The sequence below is a fragment of the Panthera pardus genome, unplaced genomic scaffold (assembly GCF_024362965.1).
Source record: "Panthera pardus isolate Hobbes unplaced genomic scaffold, ASM2436296v1 HiC_scaffold_13, whole genome shotgun sequence".
Taxonomy (NCBI): domain Eukaryota; kingdom Metazoa; phylum Chordata; class Mammalia; order Carnivora; family Felidae; genus Panthera; species Panthera pardus.
The window spans coordinates 76723121-76742896 of record NW_026526688.1 but is presented as its reverse complement, the minus strand read 5'-3'; the positions used below and the strand labels follow the sequence as shown (position 1 = coordinate 76742896).

Here is a 19776-nt window from a genome sequence, read left to right as displayed (position 1 = left end):
CCACCAAAAAACTGCTAGCACTGATCTATGAATTCAGCAAAGTTGCAGGATATAAAATCAATGCACAGAAATCGATTGCATTCGTATACACCAACAATGAAGCAACAGAAAGTGAAATCAAGGAATCGATCCCATTTACAACTGCACCAAAAACTATAAAATACCTAGGAATAAATCTAACCAAAGAGGTGAAAAATCTATCCAAACTATAGAGAAAGCTTATGAAAGAAACTGAAGAAGACACAAAAAACATGGAAAAATATTCCATACTCCTGGATAGGAAGAACAAATATTGTTAAAATGTCAATACTACCCAAAGCAATCTACATATTCAGTGCAATACCTATCAAATTAACACTATCTTTCTTCACAGAGCTAGAACAAACAATCCTAAAATTTGTTTGGAACCAGAAAAGACCCCAATAGCCAAAGCAATCATGAAAGAGAAACTGAAGCTGGAGGCATCAGAATCCCAGACTTCAAGCTGTATTACAAAGTTGTAATCATTAAGGCAGTATGGTACTGGCCCAAAAACAGACACTCAGATCAATGGAACGGAATAGAGAACTCAGAAGTGGACCCACAAACATACGGCCAACTAGTCTTTGGCAAAGCAGGAAAGAACATCCAATGGAATAAAGATAGTCTCTTCAGCAAGTGATGCTGGGAACACTGGACAGCGAAATGCGAGAAGAATGAACCTGAACCACTTTCTTACACCATACACAAAAATAAACTCAAAATCATGAAAGACCTCAATGTAAGACAGGAAGCCATCAAAATCTTTGAGAGGAAAGCAGGCAAAAACCTCTCTGACCTTGGCTGCAGCAACTTCTTACTCAACACATCTCTGGAGGCCAGGGAAACCAAAGCAAAAATGAACTACTGGGACCTCATCAAAATAAAAGGCTTCTGCACAGCAAAGTAAACAATCAGCAAAACTAAAAGGCAACCAACAGGATGGGAGAAGATATTTGCAAATGACATATCAGATAAAGGGTTAGTATCCAAAATCTATAAAGAACTTATCAAACTCAACACCCAAAAAACAAAGAATCCAGTGAAGAAAAGAGCAAAAGACATGAATAGACACTTCTCCAAAGAAGACATCCAGATGGCCAACTGACACATGAAAACATGCTCAACATCACTCATCATCAGGGAAATACAAATCAAAACCACAATGAGAATACCACCTCACACCTGTCAGAATGGCTAACATTAACAACTCAGGCAACAACAGATGTTGGCGAGGATGCGGAGAAAGAGGATCTCTATTGCATTGGTGGTAGGAATGCAAGATGGTGCAGCCACTCTGGAAAACAGTATGGAGGTTCCTCAAAAAACTAAAAATAGAACTACCCTACAACCCAACAATTGCACTACTAGGCATTTATCCACAGGATACAGGTGTGCTGTTTCGAAGGGGTACATGCACCCTCATGTTTATAGCAGCACTATCAACAATAGCCAAAGTATTAAAGAGCCCACATGTCCATCGATGGATGAATGGATGAAAAAGAGGTGGTATATCTATACAATGGAATATTTCTTGGCATCAAATAGAATGAAATCTTGCCATTTGCAACTACGTGGATGGAACTAGAGGGTATTATGCTAAGTGAAATTAGAGGAAGACAAAAATCATATGACTTCACTCATATGAGGACTTTAAGAGACAAAACAGATGAACATAAGGGAAGAGAAGCAAAAATAATATAAAAAAAGGGAAGGGGACAAAACATACATGGAGAACAAATAGAGGGTTACTGGAGGGATGGTGGGAGGGGAGATGGGCTAAATGGGTGAGGGACATTAGGAATAAACTCCTGAAATCATCACTGCACTATATGCTAACTTGGATGTAAATTTTTAAAAATTAAAGAAAAAAAAGTAAATATACATGAAATTTTTTTTAATTTAAAATGCTGAACTGGCAAAAAAAGTTCTCTTTTTATTAAAAAATTTTTTGCTAATGTGAAAATATATTTAAATCCTTCATCTAAAAGAAAAATATACAGATCTCTATATAAAGAATTAATCAAGCCTTATCATGGGATATTTTTCATAATAACATTTGTTTTTAACACTTCAAATTAGCTTATTGGCCACTAGTTTGCAGTTTCACTGAAGCTAATAAGAAGTGAATTCTGTACAGTAGATGAAACTCAAAGCAACATCAGTCAAAAGGACATTAAGAAATTCTTACTTGAAGTGGATTTTAACTTACAAAGAGTCCTAAAAATTAAATTGTTATATAACAATCTTGATCAAGTTTTCCAGATATGTTATGAATTTGAATAAACTAAACTTTGAAAGATAATTTTTTTAATAAAAATGGTGCAAACTGTACACCTAATACATATACCAATCATATTTACAAAACAGGGTCTAATGTTTTGCACAAAATGATTTTTTTTTAACTTTTTTTTTTTTTTTTTTTGGAGACAGAGAGAGACAGAGCATGAACGGGGGAGGGGCAGAGAGAGAGGGAGACACAGAATCAGAAGCAGGCTCTGAGCCATCAGCCCAGAGCCCGACGCAGGGCTCGAACCCACGGACCGCGAGATCGTGACCTGAGCCGAAATCGGACGCCCAACCGACTGAGCCACCCAGGCGGCCCTGCACAAAATGATTTTTAATAAACATTCCTCCACAACTATAAAATTAAAAAATAAAGCTAAGATGTACCCCTAATCAATGATGTCATGACACTCAAGGAACATCTACCTAAATCAAAATCAGATGTCAAGGATATCCCACTCAAATGATAATCACACAATGAACTAAAGAGGTATATTTCAGATCTACACTGTCACCAATACCCTGATAATAAATGAAACAAGTCAGCTGTTTTACAATCATAAATGGTATATAAATACATGACAACATCTCTTTGTTGCATGAGAAAGTAACTAGCAATAGATAAAGTTCAGCCATTAGAATACAAGTGGTCTAGGACAAAATATGCATCTTGTAGAGCATTATTTAAGAGTTAAGATCAATACAGTTAGAAATATATCAAACATGAGTACGTCTCAATTAATCAGGGTTTTTATGGTATAAAAAATGGGAATTATTTTTCTATTGAAGTAAAGGCTAGTATGTAAAAAATACATCTTTGGTCTCTTAAAACTGAATCTCACATAGAACAGGTTAACAAATATATACATATTCTCTATTAAAATTTAAGTAATGATAAAATTTGTTAAGAAATACTTGTTTTTATTTAGGTATTTTATTGTCATGCTTTAAAATATTACCTTATAATAACGCAAATTTCAGAGCAAGATGATAAAGATTAAAATAAAAAACTACTAGAGAAAACATAAAACTAAATAGCTCAGAATAAAGCTGCTGTGTTTGCCAAAGATTAAATTCTATTTACACATTCTATAATGTGAACCAAATACATAGATTTCAGATTAAGAGATAAATTACCTATATCTGGATTCTACTTTTAACTCTGGGTTATCTTCTTTTATGCTGTTTCCTCATTCATAAAATGAGATATCATAGTTCTACCTCAGGGCTTTACCGTAAGGATTAGTTAAAACTTACAAAGCACCCATAAGAGTTCCTCACACAACTTAAGGACTCAGGCAGTATTAGCTACTGTTGTCACCATTATCCTTCATCTGAACTGTGGGCATACACACAAGCATGGACACACACACTGCATCAAATCAGTTTAATCTTTTGCAAAGCACAATGTTTTATAAGTATTTTTACTCTTTTCAATTCCGTATGTTTTCTCCTTCCTCATTCTCTCTCATTCATGCACATAAGAACACATATAACACCACCACCATCATCAAGAATTCAAACAACAACAACAACAACAACAACAACAACAAAGAATTAAAAGAATGAACTACAAGCTCAACCCAGAGTTACAAAGTAACTTCTCCATAAGCAATTAGAAAGGACATTAAGAGATAAGTTCCAGGTTAGGATGGTAGGTTGAATAGGCAATTAAATTTTTTTTTCTTTTCAATTCTTAATTGAAAAGAATTGAAAAAAATTTCAATTCTTAAAATATTAGCAAACAAATTTTTTTGAACAAAAAAAATTAATTAAAATAACTAAACAACAAAAGAAACATAACATAAAGCACCAAACATTAAATAATTGGTTGCCATGAACATAATAAACATACTGGAACTAGAACTAAGGGTGCAGCAAAGTTTAGTTCTTAACCATGTCTCATGTGCTGAAAGCAATAATGTTAAGTTGACAAAATTCCAAGAATTTTTTTTAGTGTCTTCATATATGGAGACAAAGAAACTGAGCAGGTATCATCATTCTCTGCATCTTCTAATTGAAGATGCTGGAGAAACCTACAGGGCAAAAATAGGTGAAGCAAGGAAGCAAAAAGTAGTGCTAATTTCCCAGGACAGAAGGAGACTCAAGATTACTCTCTGAAATGATGGATAATGATTCAAAACCTAAACACATTTTTCCCTGATGAGATTTTTCCATAGCTTCTAATAAACTGGAACAAACTTGGCAAAAGATACATAAAATCTTACAAAAGAAAGCAAAACTTGGGTGTGCTAAAAAAGCCTCCTCAGGACACCTGGGTGGCTTAGTCAGTTAAGTGTCCATCTCTTGATTTTGGCTCAGGTCATGATCTCATGGTTCATGGGATTGAGCCCCATGTAGGACTCTGCATTAAGGGCACAAAGACTGCTTGGGATTCTTTCTCTGCCCTTCCCCACCCTGTCTCCCAAAATAAATAAACTTAAAAAAAAAAAGCCTCCTAATCTATTTCAAAGAGCTCCCTCCATATCTTTATGGTAAGTGATACAATACTGGGCAAATATCACATTGCAAAAATCAAACTGTAGCTCAGAGAGGGGAAAAATTAGCATTACATACAGTGGACAGAAGGGAAGAAGTCATTATGACATTCTGTTGGTTTAGACCTGTCTAAATATCTGTCTGGGCAAGACATTCTAAGCATGAACAAGATGAAAACTAAAAGCATTGCAGTGATGCAAACATATATCACCAATCAATGAATAAAAACACAAGCTAAATAATAAAATATTTACATAAAACTGGAAGATTCTATACAAATAACAATGAATCCTAAGAGAATATAACAAAAAGTAAAAGGAAATACTCCATGATTATTTTCTTCTAATGAACAACGTAACAAAAATATAACTGAAACACACACAAGGTTAAAATAAGTGAATAAGATAAAGAGAAAAGCTGGAGACCAAAATAAAACAAAGAATAAAACATTATCATTACAGACAAATAAACTACAAATATCAAGGACAATATGTAACACTAAAAATTTAATTACTGATGGCAAAAGATCAAAGAAAGTAAAAGAACAAGGAACTGACATGAAACACAAAAAGAAATATCTAACATAAATCTCGTTGCTAAAGAAAAAAATAAAATAGAAAACATTTAATTTGAAAAACTGAAGGAAAAATATAAATTTGCAAATAATAACAAAAGACCATATTCTAGGAAGACTGGATGAATAGGTATTCAATATTGAGCCACACTGCTGTTAAGGAAAGGAATTTCATGGGCAAATAAAGAAATCTCAGACAGAAGAGAAGGAAATAATTGATACGGATAATATCAGACTGGCCTCAAACTTCTCTGAAAGAACATTTAAAGCTAGAAGACAAAGAAGGAATGTCTACAAAGTTCTAAAGGAACGCAAGGGTTAACCAAGAATATAAAACTCATCAAGAAGTCATTCAAATATAAAGACACCTGGGAGGCTCAGTTGGTTGAGCACGTGACTCTTGATCTTAGCTCAGGTCATGATCTCACAGTGTGTGGGTTCTAGACCCACATTAGGCTCTCGTAGCATGGAGCCTGCTTGGGATTCTGTCTCTCCCTCTCTCTCTCAAATAAATAAATAAACTTAAAAAATAAAATAAAAAGACAGCAAGCAAATGTTCTTAAACATGAAAAAGTTTTCAGTTTACAGAGAAAGTGAATCCTTGTGGGGAAAAAAAGTGATGAAAACTAGCCAATTAAGAAATGAGTCTGAAGAAAGAGCCTGTAATTAAGAAATTGTGACTAATAAAGGGGAGTATTGAAATCACTTAAATATTTCAATCACTTAAGTAATATTAGAATTGTGATTAGAAAACATGAATGTTATATATTTGGACAATATGAAAATTAAAGTAGAACTTTAAAAATTGGGAGGTAAAGACAAAAACAATGGAAAAAATATAAGAGGACGAATGCCCTCAGCTTTCATAACAGGTTGTGAATTGAAATGCAATTTAAAAAACAATGACATGAATAAAGCTCATTTTTAAAAAATGAGCCATCAACCATTTAATCTTTTCATAATTTATTGACCTGTTCTTTAAGAAAGTACTGTGGCTTTTTTGTTGTTGTTATGGAAACATTTCTTTCCCTTTTTCCTCAGTTTTAACTTTGCTAAAGTTTACATGCAATGCTGCAATAAACAGCCTAGTATGTATATCCTTATATACTAGTACTTTTATTTCCAAAAGATATATTGACCCAATAGGATTACTGGGTAAATGAGTATTTGTGTGTGTGTGTAATTATCAAAATACATATGACCATACTATACTGTCTTATAATAACACTTAAAATGTGCATTTCCACTAAAAATATACACAAATACTACTGCCCATCTCCCCTATCTCCTTCAGCAGTACATCACTCTATTTACTTATCACTTTTTACTAAGTGTAGAGAAATGAAAAATCATGATTTCTGTAATTTATATTTCCTTAGAAGTTTTTTTAATTAATATTTTATATGTTACTGGTTACTTACATTCTTCAGTGCAATTCCTATTCAAATCCTCTGAGTATATGTCTCTGGGTTACTTTTCTTTCATCATTTCATAAAAATTATTAATAGAGTAAACATATTATCATTCTTCCCATGTTCCATGATGTATTCCCATGCTGCTGGCATCTTTCCTCAGTTTAATATAATGTGTAGTAATAGATGTGCACTTTTATACTTTCTTTTTTTTTTTTTTAATTTTTTTAAATTTATTTTTGGGAGAGAGAGAGAGAGAGACAGAGCATGAGTGGGGGAGGGCAGAGAGAAAGGGAGACACAGAATCCAAAGCAGACTCCAGGCTCTCTAAGCTGTCAGCACAGAGACCAACGCAGGGCTCGAACTCACAGTGAGATCATGACCTGAGCTGAAGTCAGATGCTTAACCAAGTGAGCAACCCAAGTGCCCCTTACTTTTATACTTTCTAAGTGACAGTCTTAATTAGAAAATTCTCTCATATGCCTTAGATCCACTTTTCCAGTTTTCCAAATATTTTCCTAAAATATATACTATGTCATCTTTCATCCTTTTTTTCATTATTCCATAGAGGAGATTTTTTTGTATATGTTATCTTTTATAGTATCAATAAGTACTGTTTATCTCAAAAGGCAAGTTCAAAACTCTTTTTTCGTAATTCTTACATATATGTTAAACCATTTATTTTCCCATATGAATTGGATATTTGGATATTTTTAAAGGGATATTTAAGTTCCAAATTACTCCGCTGTTTTCCTGATGAATGGTATGCTAATGCATATTGTATTGAATTTACATATTTGAGAAAAACTGACATTTTTGTGTCACTAAAATTTTCTACTTTTGACTATAAAGGACATTATGGAGACAACTGAGAAGACATGAGTAAGGTCTGTAGATTAGTGTTATAACGAATGTTACGTTTCTGATTTGATATCTATGTAGAACGTACAGAACTATGTGAATTAAACCAGAGAATGGACGTAGGAAATTCTCACTGAAGGAATTAGAAACAGAAGATTACTACAAATTCAACCTGCTCTCAAATTCATAAAAACAAAGAAAAAGTGGGAGAAATGCAAATATAACACAATTTTAAGCATCACAGAATCCAGGAGAATGGTAAACAGGAATTTTTGTATTACTCTTACAATTTTTCTATTAGTATCAATTTATTTCAAAATAAAAGAATGATTCTCTAGCTCTGTCTCTCACACATAAACACACACAGAGCAACATGTACAACCCAGCTTAGAATGACTTTCCAGTAGTTTACATTTTGTTTACTATTAAGCTTTTATATTTGTTTCAAATACTTATATGTGCATTCTTATAGAAACTGACCCAAAACATTATTTTTATCTTAAAATTTTTTTATGTTTATTTATATTTTTGAGGGAGAGACAGAGACAGAGCATGAGTGGGGGAGGGGCAGAAAAAGAGGGAAACACAGAATCAAAGCAGGCTCCAGGCTCCAAGCTGTCAGCACAGAGCATGACATGGGGCTCAAACTCGTGAACCTCGAGATCATGACCTGAGCCAAAGTTGGATGCTCAATCAACTGAGCCACCCAGGCACCCCAACATTATTTTTATCTTAACTATAAACAGATCATACTACTGATTTCCATTCTTAGTGACTACTGCTTACTAGTCATCAAAGAAATGATACTAATTTTTTTAAATATTTATCATATCCAATAATTTTACCAAAGTCCCTGTTGATTCTGATAAAAAAGTGTTCAAGAATCTCTTAGTTTTTCCTGGATCATAGCATTAGCACCAAAACATCAAAAAATGGTAAATAATGATGATAGTAGCTATCACACTTTTTTTCCTGATTTTAATAAAAATGATTTCACCATTTAAAATGATGTTCAGTAAAGTCTTTATCATATTCAGACTTTTACCAAATATATTTTTTTCTCAGAGTTTTCTTAGGGTTGGCTGCTAAAATTTATCATATACTTATTTCTACATTTATTGATACCTTCATATGATTTTTCTATAATTTATTGATATAATTTATTTCATAGGTAAGTATCTTAATATTAAACACTCTTTGGATTGCGCAAGTAAATTCTAACTGGTCACAGTACATGATTTTTTCATTATGTTGTTAAATTGTTGGTTCAAGTTTTAGTTAAAACTTTGTACTCATATTCTTAAATGAAATTGGTCTCCTAGAATTTATTTTTCCAGTATCTCCTTCATGTTGTGACAGTTGTGTAACATGTCGTGGGAGTGCATTGTTTTTAATGCATCAGAAGAATATAAGCAACATTTGAATTACCTGCTCTTAACACTTTCCAAAACACCCAGATGGTGCTTTTTAAACTTTTTTCTAACTCTTAGCAAATGTTCTTGCCAAATCTTCTACTTCACCTTAGGTGTACATTTTGGTAATTTATATACCACAACACCATTAATTTCCTCTATGAATTCACATTTGTTACATGTGTTCAGAAGCAACTGCCAAGAAAAGCAGCGGTCTCACGATGAGTCTGTCACTTGTTCCCCCTGTGAAGACTCACAAAGAAAGCTGTATGTTCATTTCCTCATTTACAAAGAGCAGCATGGTCACAAACCTCCAGGGTAAAAGAAACTTCATGCCTCTGCATTTCAGCTTCTCCCTAGAACCTGGAAGATCTTATCTCCACCATAGCAGTTTTCATTTCTGCTTGGTTGTCATTTCTGGTTAACTAGCTCTGCCTTGCCCAGAGAGGGCAAAAGTCCTCCCCTAATTCACTTTATTGGAAAACTACCAGAGCCAAAACCTGCTCACATGGTTAAGATGAGGTCAACCAAACACAGAAGCTGCCGTGAGCAACTTGTGGGAAAAAAAGGAGTTGAGACCAGAGGGCTATGGAGACTTGTAGTATCTTCCCAGAATCCCCCAAGACTCTCAAAAATTAATTTTTAATTTTTTGATGATATATGTTTGCTTAGACCATCTTACCGATGCAGTTTCCCATGATTACCATTAGAAATGGCAATTTGCTCACACCAACCACATGTTTAACCTACCTCAAATTCTGCATGTCTGTGAATATCCTCTGCTCGTTGCCTGCTCAGGATAAATTCAGCTTCATTTGCTACTCTTACTAGATGATCCTTCATTGTTTGACTAAGCAACCTATAAAGAGATTAATATTGTCAAATAAGTAAATGTGTACATACTTAAGACATATGATGGTTCACTGCTCAAAGTTGATGTATCTTGTTATGTGGAGAAGAATGTTTATACTCCTCTTCTGTCATCATACCCAATGAAGTACCATTACTTCACACTAAATAATTAAAGGATATAGCAACAAAAGTTACCCTTCTGGCAAAAGCAGAATAGCTTTTATCCAACTAGCTATCCAAGAAAAACAACTAAAAATACCGTATCAAATTTGTGTTTTAATCTTTTTAAAGGTATTGGAGAATTTACAAGGCAGCCACAAAGTAAGGAGCCAAGATCCTAGAGAAGAAAGCACACAGAAGACATTCAGCATGATTTTTTTCACTGAACCATTTACTTTCCACAGGTGGAACTAGAGAAGCTAAACAGATTTATCAGTCTTACAGAGCTACGGAGACAAAAATTAAATGTTATGACCTGTCAAGGCAGAAGGATCCTAGTAGATTATCCAGGCTTACAGAAGGAACATAAGTATACCATAGGAAACAGAAAATAGACCAGTCTATAAAAACACTAAAACAGACTCTCAAACAACACTATACTGATTTATACATAAGTGGGAGCCAAAACGCTAAACAAAAATTTCAGAATCTCATAAGGTGAGGAGAAAAAGAAATAGAAATACCAATGCATGAGAACTAAATTCCAGGCAAACTCGAAATAGGGCAAACTCTCACAAAGATTGAAAAACTCCAGCCTTGGGGCACCTGGGTAGCTCAGCTGGTTGAGGGCCTGACTTGACCGAGGGCATGATCTCATGGTTTGTGAATTCAAGCCTCATATCAGGCTCACTGCTGTCAGCCTGTCAGCCTAGAGCCCACTTCAGATCTTCTATCCCCCTCCCCCACCCCCTCCCCAGGTGTGCTCTCCCAAAAAACAAACAAACAAAAAACCCAAAAAACTCCATCTTGAATCAGGTCAGTCTTAAATTAACATAATCAGTACCTAATTTAACTGCTAATCAGAAATCAAAAGGAAATCTCTAGAGAAAGATATTATCACTTAGAGACTTATATTTACCCCTGCCATTTTAAATATAATTTCCAACAATCACCAAGTAACCAACAATAAATGAAGGAAAAACAAATAGAAGTCAACTCAGAAAATCAAGATACTAAAATTTCATATCTAAACACTGAAATAGGGGCACCTGGGTGGCTCAGTCAGCTAAGCGTCCGACTTCAGCTCAGGTAATGATTTCACAGTTTGTGGGTTCGAGCCCCGCATTGGGCTCTGTGCTGTCAGCTCAGACTCTGGAGCCTGCTACAGATTCTGTGTCTCCCTCTCTCTCTCTGCCCCTCCCTGGCCTGTGCTCATGCTTGCTCACTCTCTCTCTAAAAAGTAAATTAAAAAAAAACTGTAAAAAAATTAAACACCAAAATAAACGTAGTTATGGTTCAGGACAACAGATTCTAAGAAAAAGAACTCCAGTAGAGACTAGAAACTTAAACCACTGAACAAAACAAACATGAAATTAAGAACAGATTTACCAATTTACTAAACTCAAAGAAGTACTTAACCAAAGAATAGGCCAATGACAACTAAACAGAAGCATGGTAAGAAAAATAATGAAAACTTGACAAAATAAATAACAGACATACAGACCAAGGCAAAAAGGTCTAACATAAGTGTATCTGGAGTAAAGAAAGAAGTCAAATAGTGCAAAACGAGCAATATTTGAAGAGATACTAGGCAACATTTTTTGAAAACTAGGGAAGGGGCACATGGGTGGCTTAGTCAGTCAGGCATCCGACTCTTGGTTTCATCTCAGGTTATGATCTCACAGTTTTGTGGGTTAGAGCCCCACATCAGACTCTGTGCTGAGAGTACAGAGCCTGCTTGGAATTCTCTCTCTCCCTCTCTCTCTGCCCCTCCTCCACTTATGCTGTCTCTGTCTCTTTCAAAATAAATAAATAGCTTAACAAAAAAAAAAGAAAGAAAGAAAAAGAAAACTGGGGAAAAAACTATTAAGCCATACACTGAAGTGCTACAACCTCCAAACAGGATCAAAGAGTACTACATCTATTCGTATCATAATAAAATTGTCAAAGGAAAAAAATCTTAATAGCAGACAGAGGGAGAGAAAAAGCAGAACAGGTAAGGACACCTACTTGGTTTCAAAAGAGCATGAAGACTGATGGAAGACAAATAAGAATGCAATGACCTCTTTCAGATGCCAAATCAAAATGGCAGCTAAGAATTCCATATCCAGAAACCATCTTTTAATAATAAAAGTGAAAGTACCTAGAATATACCACGTGAAGAGTCTATTTTCTGAACTCCCCTTACCTGCCTAGAAGCACAGACTACCAAAAGAATTCAACTGTCACAAATCCTTCCAATGAAGACTGTGAAGTTGTGCAACCAGGGAAGAATGACTCTTATTATCTAGAAACTTAAAAAGTCAGCACGTGGATAGGAAATTGCCTAAAAGGACATTGTCACAAAACTATCCTATCTCCTAAGGGTCCATTTATCTTTCCTAAAAGTTATTTGATTTTCCCTAAGTGCCCTTCTTCCTAAAACCTCAAAATATAATATAACCTCTTTCTTGAGTCACATTTTTCTATGAATTCTCTCCAACATACATGAATTAAAAAAACTCGTCTTTTCTCTTATCAATTTGTCTTTTGTCAGTTTGATTCACAGGCCCTCAACGAAAGAACCTAAGAGGATAGGGGAAAAAATGTTTCCTCTCATGCAAAAGCAAAATAAGCATATTTAATGGCAAAACAGACAGAAATTGTCACTAGACAAATGGGTCACTCCCACATTAAACGTTGTTTTTCAGACAGAAGGTAAATAATATCAGATGGATGTAACACAAGGCAGTAAAAAACAAAACAGGGGCACTTGGGTGGCTTAGTTGGTTAAATGTCCAACTTCCACTCAGATCATGATCTCACAGTTACTTTAGAGCCTGGAGCATGCTTCAGAATCTGTGTCTCCTAGTATCTCTCTGCCCCTTCCCCACTAATGCTCTTGTGTGCGTTCTCTCTCTCTCTCTCTCTCTCTCTCTCTCTCTCTCTCTCTCTAAAAAATAAATAAAAACATTTTTAAAATTTTTAAAAAAGAAAAAAGAAAAACTCAACATGGGTAAATCTAAAAAGAATACTGAATGTTTACACCAATCAGAATAACTTCTAAAATTCAAAAATACCATTATGTTAAAATATTTAATAGCACTCAAAACAAGACAAATTAAAAGGAATTAGTGTTGTAATGTTCTTTAATTATCCATGAATTGGTGAAAGAACCAATTTATTTAAGATGTTAACAACTCTAATATCCATGTTTCAATCTGGGTAACCACTAAAGATATCTAAAATAATTAACAACCAATATGCTAATAGGAAAAAACCAAATTGAAAAAACAAATTTAGCTCAAAAGAAAGGAAAAAAAGAAAAAAGGAACATGCAAAACATACAGCAAATAAAAGGACAGACAATAAGAGGATAAGCTTTAACCTAAATACATCAGGAATATATAGAAAGCAGATTTAATGATACAATTACTGTCAAATAGATTTTAAGTATGTCATATCATTAAACTGTAACACAATTTCACTAAAAGGTTGCACAAATGTTGAAAGTCATTTTTTCAGAAAAGATAAATGATAAAAAAAAGTGTGAAAGAAGATTATATATCTTTATTAATATAAGAAAAAGATAGGGGTGCCTGGGTAGTTAATCACTTGAGTGTCCGACCTCAGCTCAGATAACAACCTTACAATTCTTGAATATGAGCCACACATAGGGCTTTCTGCTGTCAATGCAGAGCCAGCTTCAGATCCTATGTCCTCCTCTCTCTTAGCCTCTCCCCACCCCCCTCAAAAATAAACATTTAAAAAATATACATTAAAAAAGATTGCTTTAAGAAATTTTATTAGAGATAAATAGATACTTCAAATGATAAGATGAATGATCTAGACAGAAAATCATAACTTTGAGATTCTAAATTTGTATATTCCCAAGAATATGATATACTACTAGCTATAAAAGATATAAAGCCACACCATATTTTAACAATGTGATTACAAACCCTGATGAAATGGACAGATTTTTCACATACATCCACTAAATGAAGAATGAATATTCTTATCATTTAAATATGGATCATATACACAAACAGACAAAATGTGGGGTGACAAAGAAATCTATAATGAATTTCAAAGGAAGAAATCATACAGAGTATGTTCTCTGACACAATAGAACCAATCTAGAAAAAATAAAATAGAACATTCTGTGCAAAAACTCTAGGATGGCCTCCAACTTTCCCAGCTTTCTGATATCTTCAGCCTTATGTAATCCTCTCAATTAGATTTTGTATAGGAGCTATGGCATGCCTCAAAGCAGTAAAACATGGAAACACTGAAGACATATCATTTCCATTATTATATTAAATATGATTCAAATTTTCATCTTACTAGCAGACTCTTCTTTTTTTATTTTTTTTAAATTTTTTTTTTTCAACGTTTTTTATTTATTTTTGGGACAGAGAGAGACAGAGCATGAACGGGGGAGGGGCAGAGAGAGAGGGAGACACAGAATCGGAAACAGGCTCCAGGCTCCGAGCCATCAGCCCGGAGCCTGACGCGGGGCTCGAACTCACGGACCGCAAGATTGTGACCTGGCTGAAGTCGGACGCTTAACCGACTGCGCCACCCAGGCGCCCCACTAGCAGACTCTTCTTACTGACTCCTCATCCTGATGGCATAGCTCATGAATTCTGCCATATTACAGCTACTCTATGAAGTAGCTCATGTAGCAAGAAACTCAGTGCAGCCCTCAGACAACCATCAGCAAGGAACTGGAAATCAGTCGCAGCAACTCACAAAGAACTCAATCCTGCCAACAACCAGATAAACTTAGAAGAAAACACTTCCCCAGTCAAATATCAAATGAGACTGCAGCCCAAAAATACCTTAACCTTTTAAGAGAATCTGAAGCAGAAGGGCCAGACAAGCCATGCCCAGAGTCCTAACCAACACAGACTATGAGATAATAAATGTTTGTTGCTTTAAGGCCAAATTCTGCTAATACTGTTGACACAGCAATACATGATAACATTTCTTCCCATCAATATTTGAAAAACAAAGGAATACACTGCTAAATAACCCATGCACCAAAGAAAACATGACAATGGAAATTAGAAAATACTTTGAAATAAAAGATAATGAAAACAACAAATTAAAACATGTGGGATTAAGAACAAATATTGTTAAAATGTCGATACCATCCAAAGCAATCTACATATTCCATGCAATACCTATCAAAATAACACCAGCATTCATTCTTCAAAGATCTAGAACAATCCTAAAACTTATATGGAACCAGAAAAGACCCCAAACAGCCAAAGCAATCTTGAAAAAAACAAACAAAACAAAGCAGGAGGCATCACAATCCCAGACTTCAAGCTATACTACAAAGCTGTAATCATCAAGACAGTATGGTACTGGCACAAGAACAGACACTCAGATCAATGGAACAGAATAGAGAACCCAGAAATGGACCCACAAACGTATGACCAACTAATCTTTGACAAAGCAGGAAAGAATATCCAATGGAATAAACACAGTCTCTTCAGCAAGTGGTGCTGGGAAAACTGGACATGCAGAACATTGAACCTGGACCACTTTCTTACACCATACACAAAAATAAACTCAAAATGGATGAAAGACCTCAATGTAAGACAGGAAGCCATCAAAATCTTTGAGAGGAAAGCAGGCAAAAACCTCTCTGACCTTGGCTGCAGCAACTTCTTACTCAACATGTCTCCAGAGGCAAGGGAAACAAAAGCAAAAATGAACTATGGGGACATCATCAAAATAAAAGGTTTCTGCACAGCAAAGGAAACAATCAGCAAAACTAAAAGGCAACCGACAGGATGGGAGAAGATATTTGCAAATGACATATCAGATAAAGGGTTAGTATCCAAAATCTATAAAGAACTTATCAAACTCAACACCCAAAAAACAAAGAATCCAGAGAAGAAAAGAGCAAAAGACATGAGTAGACACTTCTCCAAAGAAGACATCCAGATGGACAACTGACACATGAAAACATGCTCAACAACACTCATCATCAGGGAAATACAAATCAAAACCACAATGAGATACCACCTCACACCTGTCAGAATGGCTAACATTAACAACTCAGGCAACAACAGATGTTGGCGAGAATGCGGAGAAAGAGGATCTCTATTGCATTGGTGGTGGCAATGCAAGCTGGTGCAGCCACTCTGGAAAACAGTATGGAGGTTCCTCAAAAAACTAAAAATAGAACTACCCTATGACCCAGCAATTAAACTACTAGGCATTTATCCACAGGATACAGGTGTGCTGTTTCGAAGGGACACATGCACTCCCCATGTTTATAGCAGCACTATCAACAATAGCCAAAGTATTAAAGAGCCCACATGTCCATCGATGGATGAATGGGTAAAGATGTGGTATATATATATACAAAGGAGTATCACTCGGCAATCAAAAAGAATGAAATCTTGCCATTTGCAACTACTTGGATGGAACTGGAGGGTATTATGCTAAGTGAAATTAGTCAGAGAAAGACAAAAATCATATGACTTCACTCATATGAGGACTTTAAGAGACAAAACAGATGAACATAAGGGAAGGGAAACAAAAACAATATAAAAACAGGGAGGGGGACGAAACAGAAGAGTCTCATAAATATGGAGAACAAACAGAGGGTTACTAGAGGGGTTGTGGGAAGGGAGATGGTCTAAATGGGTAAGGGGCACTAAGAATCTACTACTGAAATCATTACTGCACTATATGCTAACTAATTTGAATGTAAATTTAAACAAACAAACAAACAACATGTGGGATTTTGCTAAATCAATGCTTGGAGAGAAATGTATACACTAAGTAAATTTATACACTAGATTGATACACTAAATAAATTCAAAACACGGAAGAAACTCTGAAAATAAATTACCTAAGTACAAAACTGGAAAAATGAGAAACACATCACAAAAAATTCAATGTATTGAAAATAAAATAACAAAGAAGAGAAATTAAAAATATATCAAATAAAAATGCACTTTAGAAAATCAACAAACTTAAAAAGTTGGTTCTTTCAAAAACTCCAAAATATCAACAATTAAAATTAATAACTGAGGTCAGAAAGATTACTAGATTGAAGTGATCTAGATCACTACAAGTGATATACAAAATATACAAAAATAAACTATACTCTATTTAATAGTTAACCAAAAGTCAAAGTAATTTTTAAATACTATTTTGAAAAGCATTAAAAATCATCAAAAGATGAAAGAACTAACCAAATGTGATATAATTGTGTATACAAACAAAAAGAATACTAAGAGATGTTAAAGAACACTTAAAGAAATTAAAGGACTATGCAATGTTCATGAAAGTTAAAGGCTCAATACTGTAAAGATATGAATTCTACACAAAGTCATATATAGTTGTATAGCTACACAAATCCCAGTCAAAATTCTAGCAGGTCTTCTGCAGAATCTGACAAGTTCATTCTAACAGTTACACAAAAATGTAAAGAACAAAGAATAGCTGAGACATTCTTGAAGAGGAGGAGGAAAGAGGAGGGAAAATAATAATCATAATCATAACAGAAGACTAATACCACCAAATATTAGGACCTATTATATTGATGTATTAAGACAGTGTAGTAGTGGGGCAAACACAGATGAACAGACCAATGAATCAGAAGAGAATATCCAGAAACAGACCCAGATTTAAGACAGAGTTACTTTTGTAATAAGGAGGAAGAAGATGGAATTTTTCAATAATTAGGTCTGAATCAATCAATCACATAAAACTAACCATGACTTCTATCTCAGATCATAACAAACAAATGAATTCCAAAAGGGTCATAGACAAATCCTAAACACTTCTAGAAGCTTTCATAAGATCACATAAAATAGTATCTTCATTACTTAAAGATTTCTTGAAAAACCATAAAATACAACATGAAGAAAAATACTGAAAAACTGGACTTCTTTAAAATTAAAGATCTGTGCTTATGAAGGCCACTATTAAGAAAATTAAAAGGCAAACTTTAGAAAAGGAGAATACATTTGTAATACTTACAGTCCACAAGGAACTTATATTCTTAAATATACAAAAATACTTACAAATAAGGAAAAGGCAATAATCATAATTCTTAAAAATGAGCAAAGTACACGAATAAGCTCTTCACAAAAGATTTCCAAAAGGCAAGTAAATTCATGAAAAGGTGTTCAAGATTACCAGTCATCAGGGAAATACAAATAAAACTATAAGCTATACTACATCCCACCAGAATCACTATATTTTTTAAAAAATGGTATTTTCAAATGTTGGCAAGGAAATTAAGTAACAGGGATTCTCATCATCATAAAACATATAAAAAAACATTTATAGCAACTTTATTTATAATAGCCAACAATAGCAACTACTGAGAATGCCAGTAAGAGTAAAATTTTTTTAAATAAAATATTCATATAATAAAATACAGATCAGTATCAGAAAGAACCAACTAATTTTATACATAACAAAATAAATTTCACTAACAATGTCGGGCAAAAGTACAAAAGAATATTATATGAAAAAGTACTCAAGTATACTATATGAATCATCTTGGGTAAGAAAAGTTTTTAAAACTCATCTATGTTATGAGGGGCACCTGGGTGGCTCAGTTGGTTAAGCATCTGACTTTTGATTTAGGTTCAGGTCATTATCTCACAGTTCAGGAGTTTGAGCCCAAGTCAGGCTCCACACTGACACCGGGGTGCCTGTTTAGGATTCTCCCTCTCTCCTTTCACTGCCCCTCCCCTGCTCATGTTTTCTCTCTCCCTCTCAGAGTAAATAAATAAAACTCAAAAAAACAAAACAAAGAAAAAAAAAACCACCTCATCTATGCTATTAGAAAGCAAGAGTTTAAGAGATGGTTAACTTCGGTGCTACTTAAGACCTCTACATGTAATGACTCTTATGGAACTTTAGTAATGATAACACAGTTCTAAACCTCCCAGCAAAATACTTTGGATATATAAACAACTGACCCATTCTGATGAATGCTACCACAAGACCACTTTACCTACCATGAATGCTAACAGAATGATTCATCTCATATAAGTGAGATGCTTCTGGGAACATGTTTGTTATGTATACGTCTTCTAAACTTCTTTCTTTAAAAGGAACTGGAGGGGCACCTGGGTGGCTCAGTTAAGCGTCTAACTCTTGATTTCAGTTCAGGTCATGATCTCAAGGGTCTCAAGCCCTGCGTGAGGCTCTGTGCTGCTAACTTGAGATTCTCTCTCTCCTCCCACTCTCTCTCTCTGCCCTTTCCCCACTCTCACCCACACATGCCCTCTCTTTCTCTCTGTCAAATTAAATAAACTTTTTTTAAAAAGGAACTGGAAAGAAAGGTTGGGTAGGTAGCTAGGATTACTTTTTCAGTATAATAGCAGAAGTGAATAAACTGCACCTAGACAATACCTGTCTACAAAAGTTAGACCCAACAATAGTCATCAACGATGGCATATCTATAAGCAGGTACCAGGGTACATGTCTTTATAGCAATATTTTAGTCAAAATGTCAATAAAATATGCATAGACTTTGATACAAAGCAGTGATTACACTCCTAGTAAACTGCCATATCAACATTTTCCCACAAGTGTAGAAAAACTTGTATGTAAAAGGAATTTCACTAAAAAATTGCTTACAAAAGTGAAAACCTAAAAGAACCAAAATATGCAAACCTATAAGAATAGATTCTTCTGAATTGACAACAAAATGTTTCCCATAACATATTGTTAA

The 19776-nt window shown here is 34.5% G+C and overlaps 1 protein-coding gene across 6 annotated transcripts in view; it reads right to left on the bottom strand.

Annotated features, from left to right (window-relative positions):
- LRBA (LPS responsive beige-like anchor protein) overlaps window positions 1-19776 on the bottom strand; it is a 781419-nt gene that overhangs the window by 448781 nt on the left and 312862 nt on the right. For all 6 annotated transcript variants that reach the window (XM_019441290.2, XM_019441289.2, XM_019441291.2 and 3 more), the window contains exon 36: window positions 9813-9921. In XM_019441290.2, the coding sequence (XP_019296835.1) occupies window positions 9813-9921 (109 nt within the window). The remainder of the gene's footprint in view (window positions 1-9812; window positions 9922-19776) is intronic.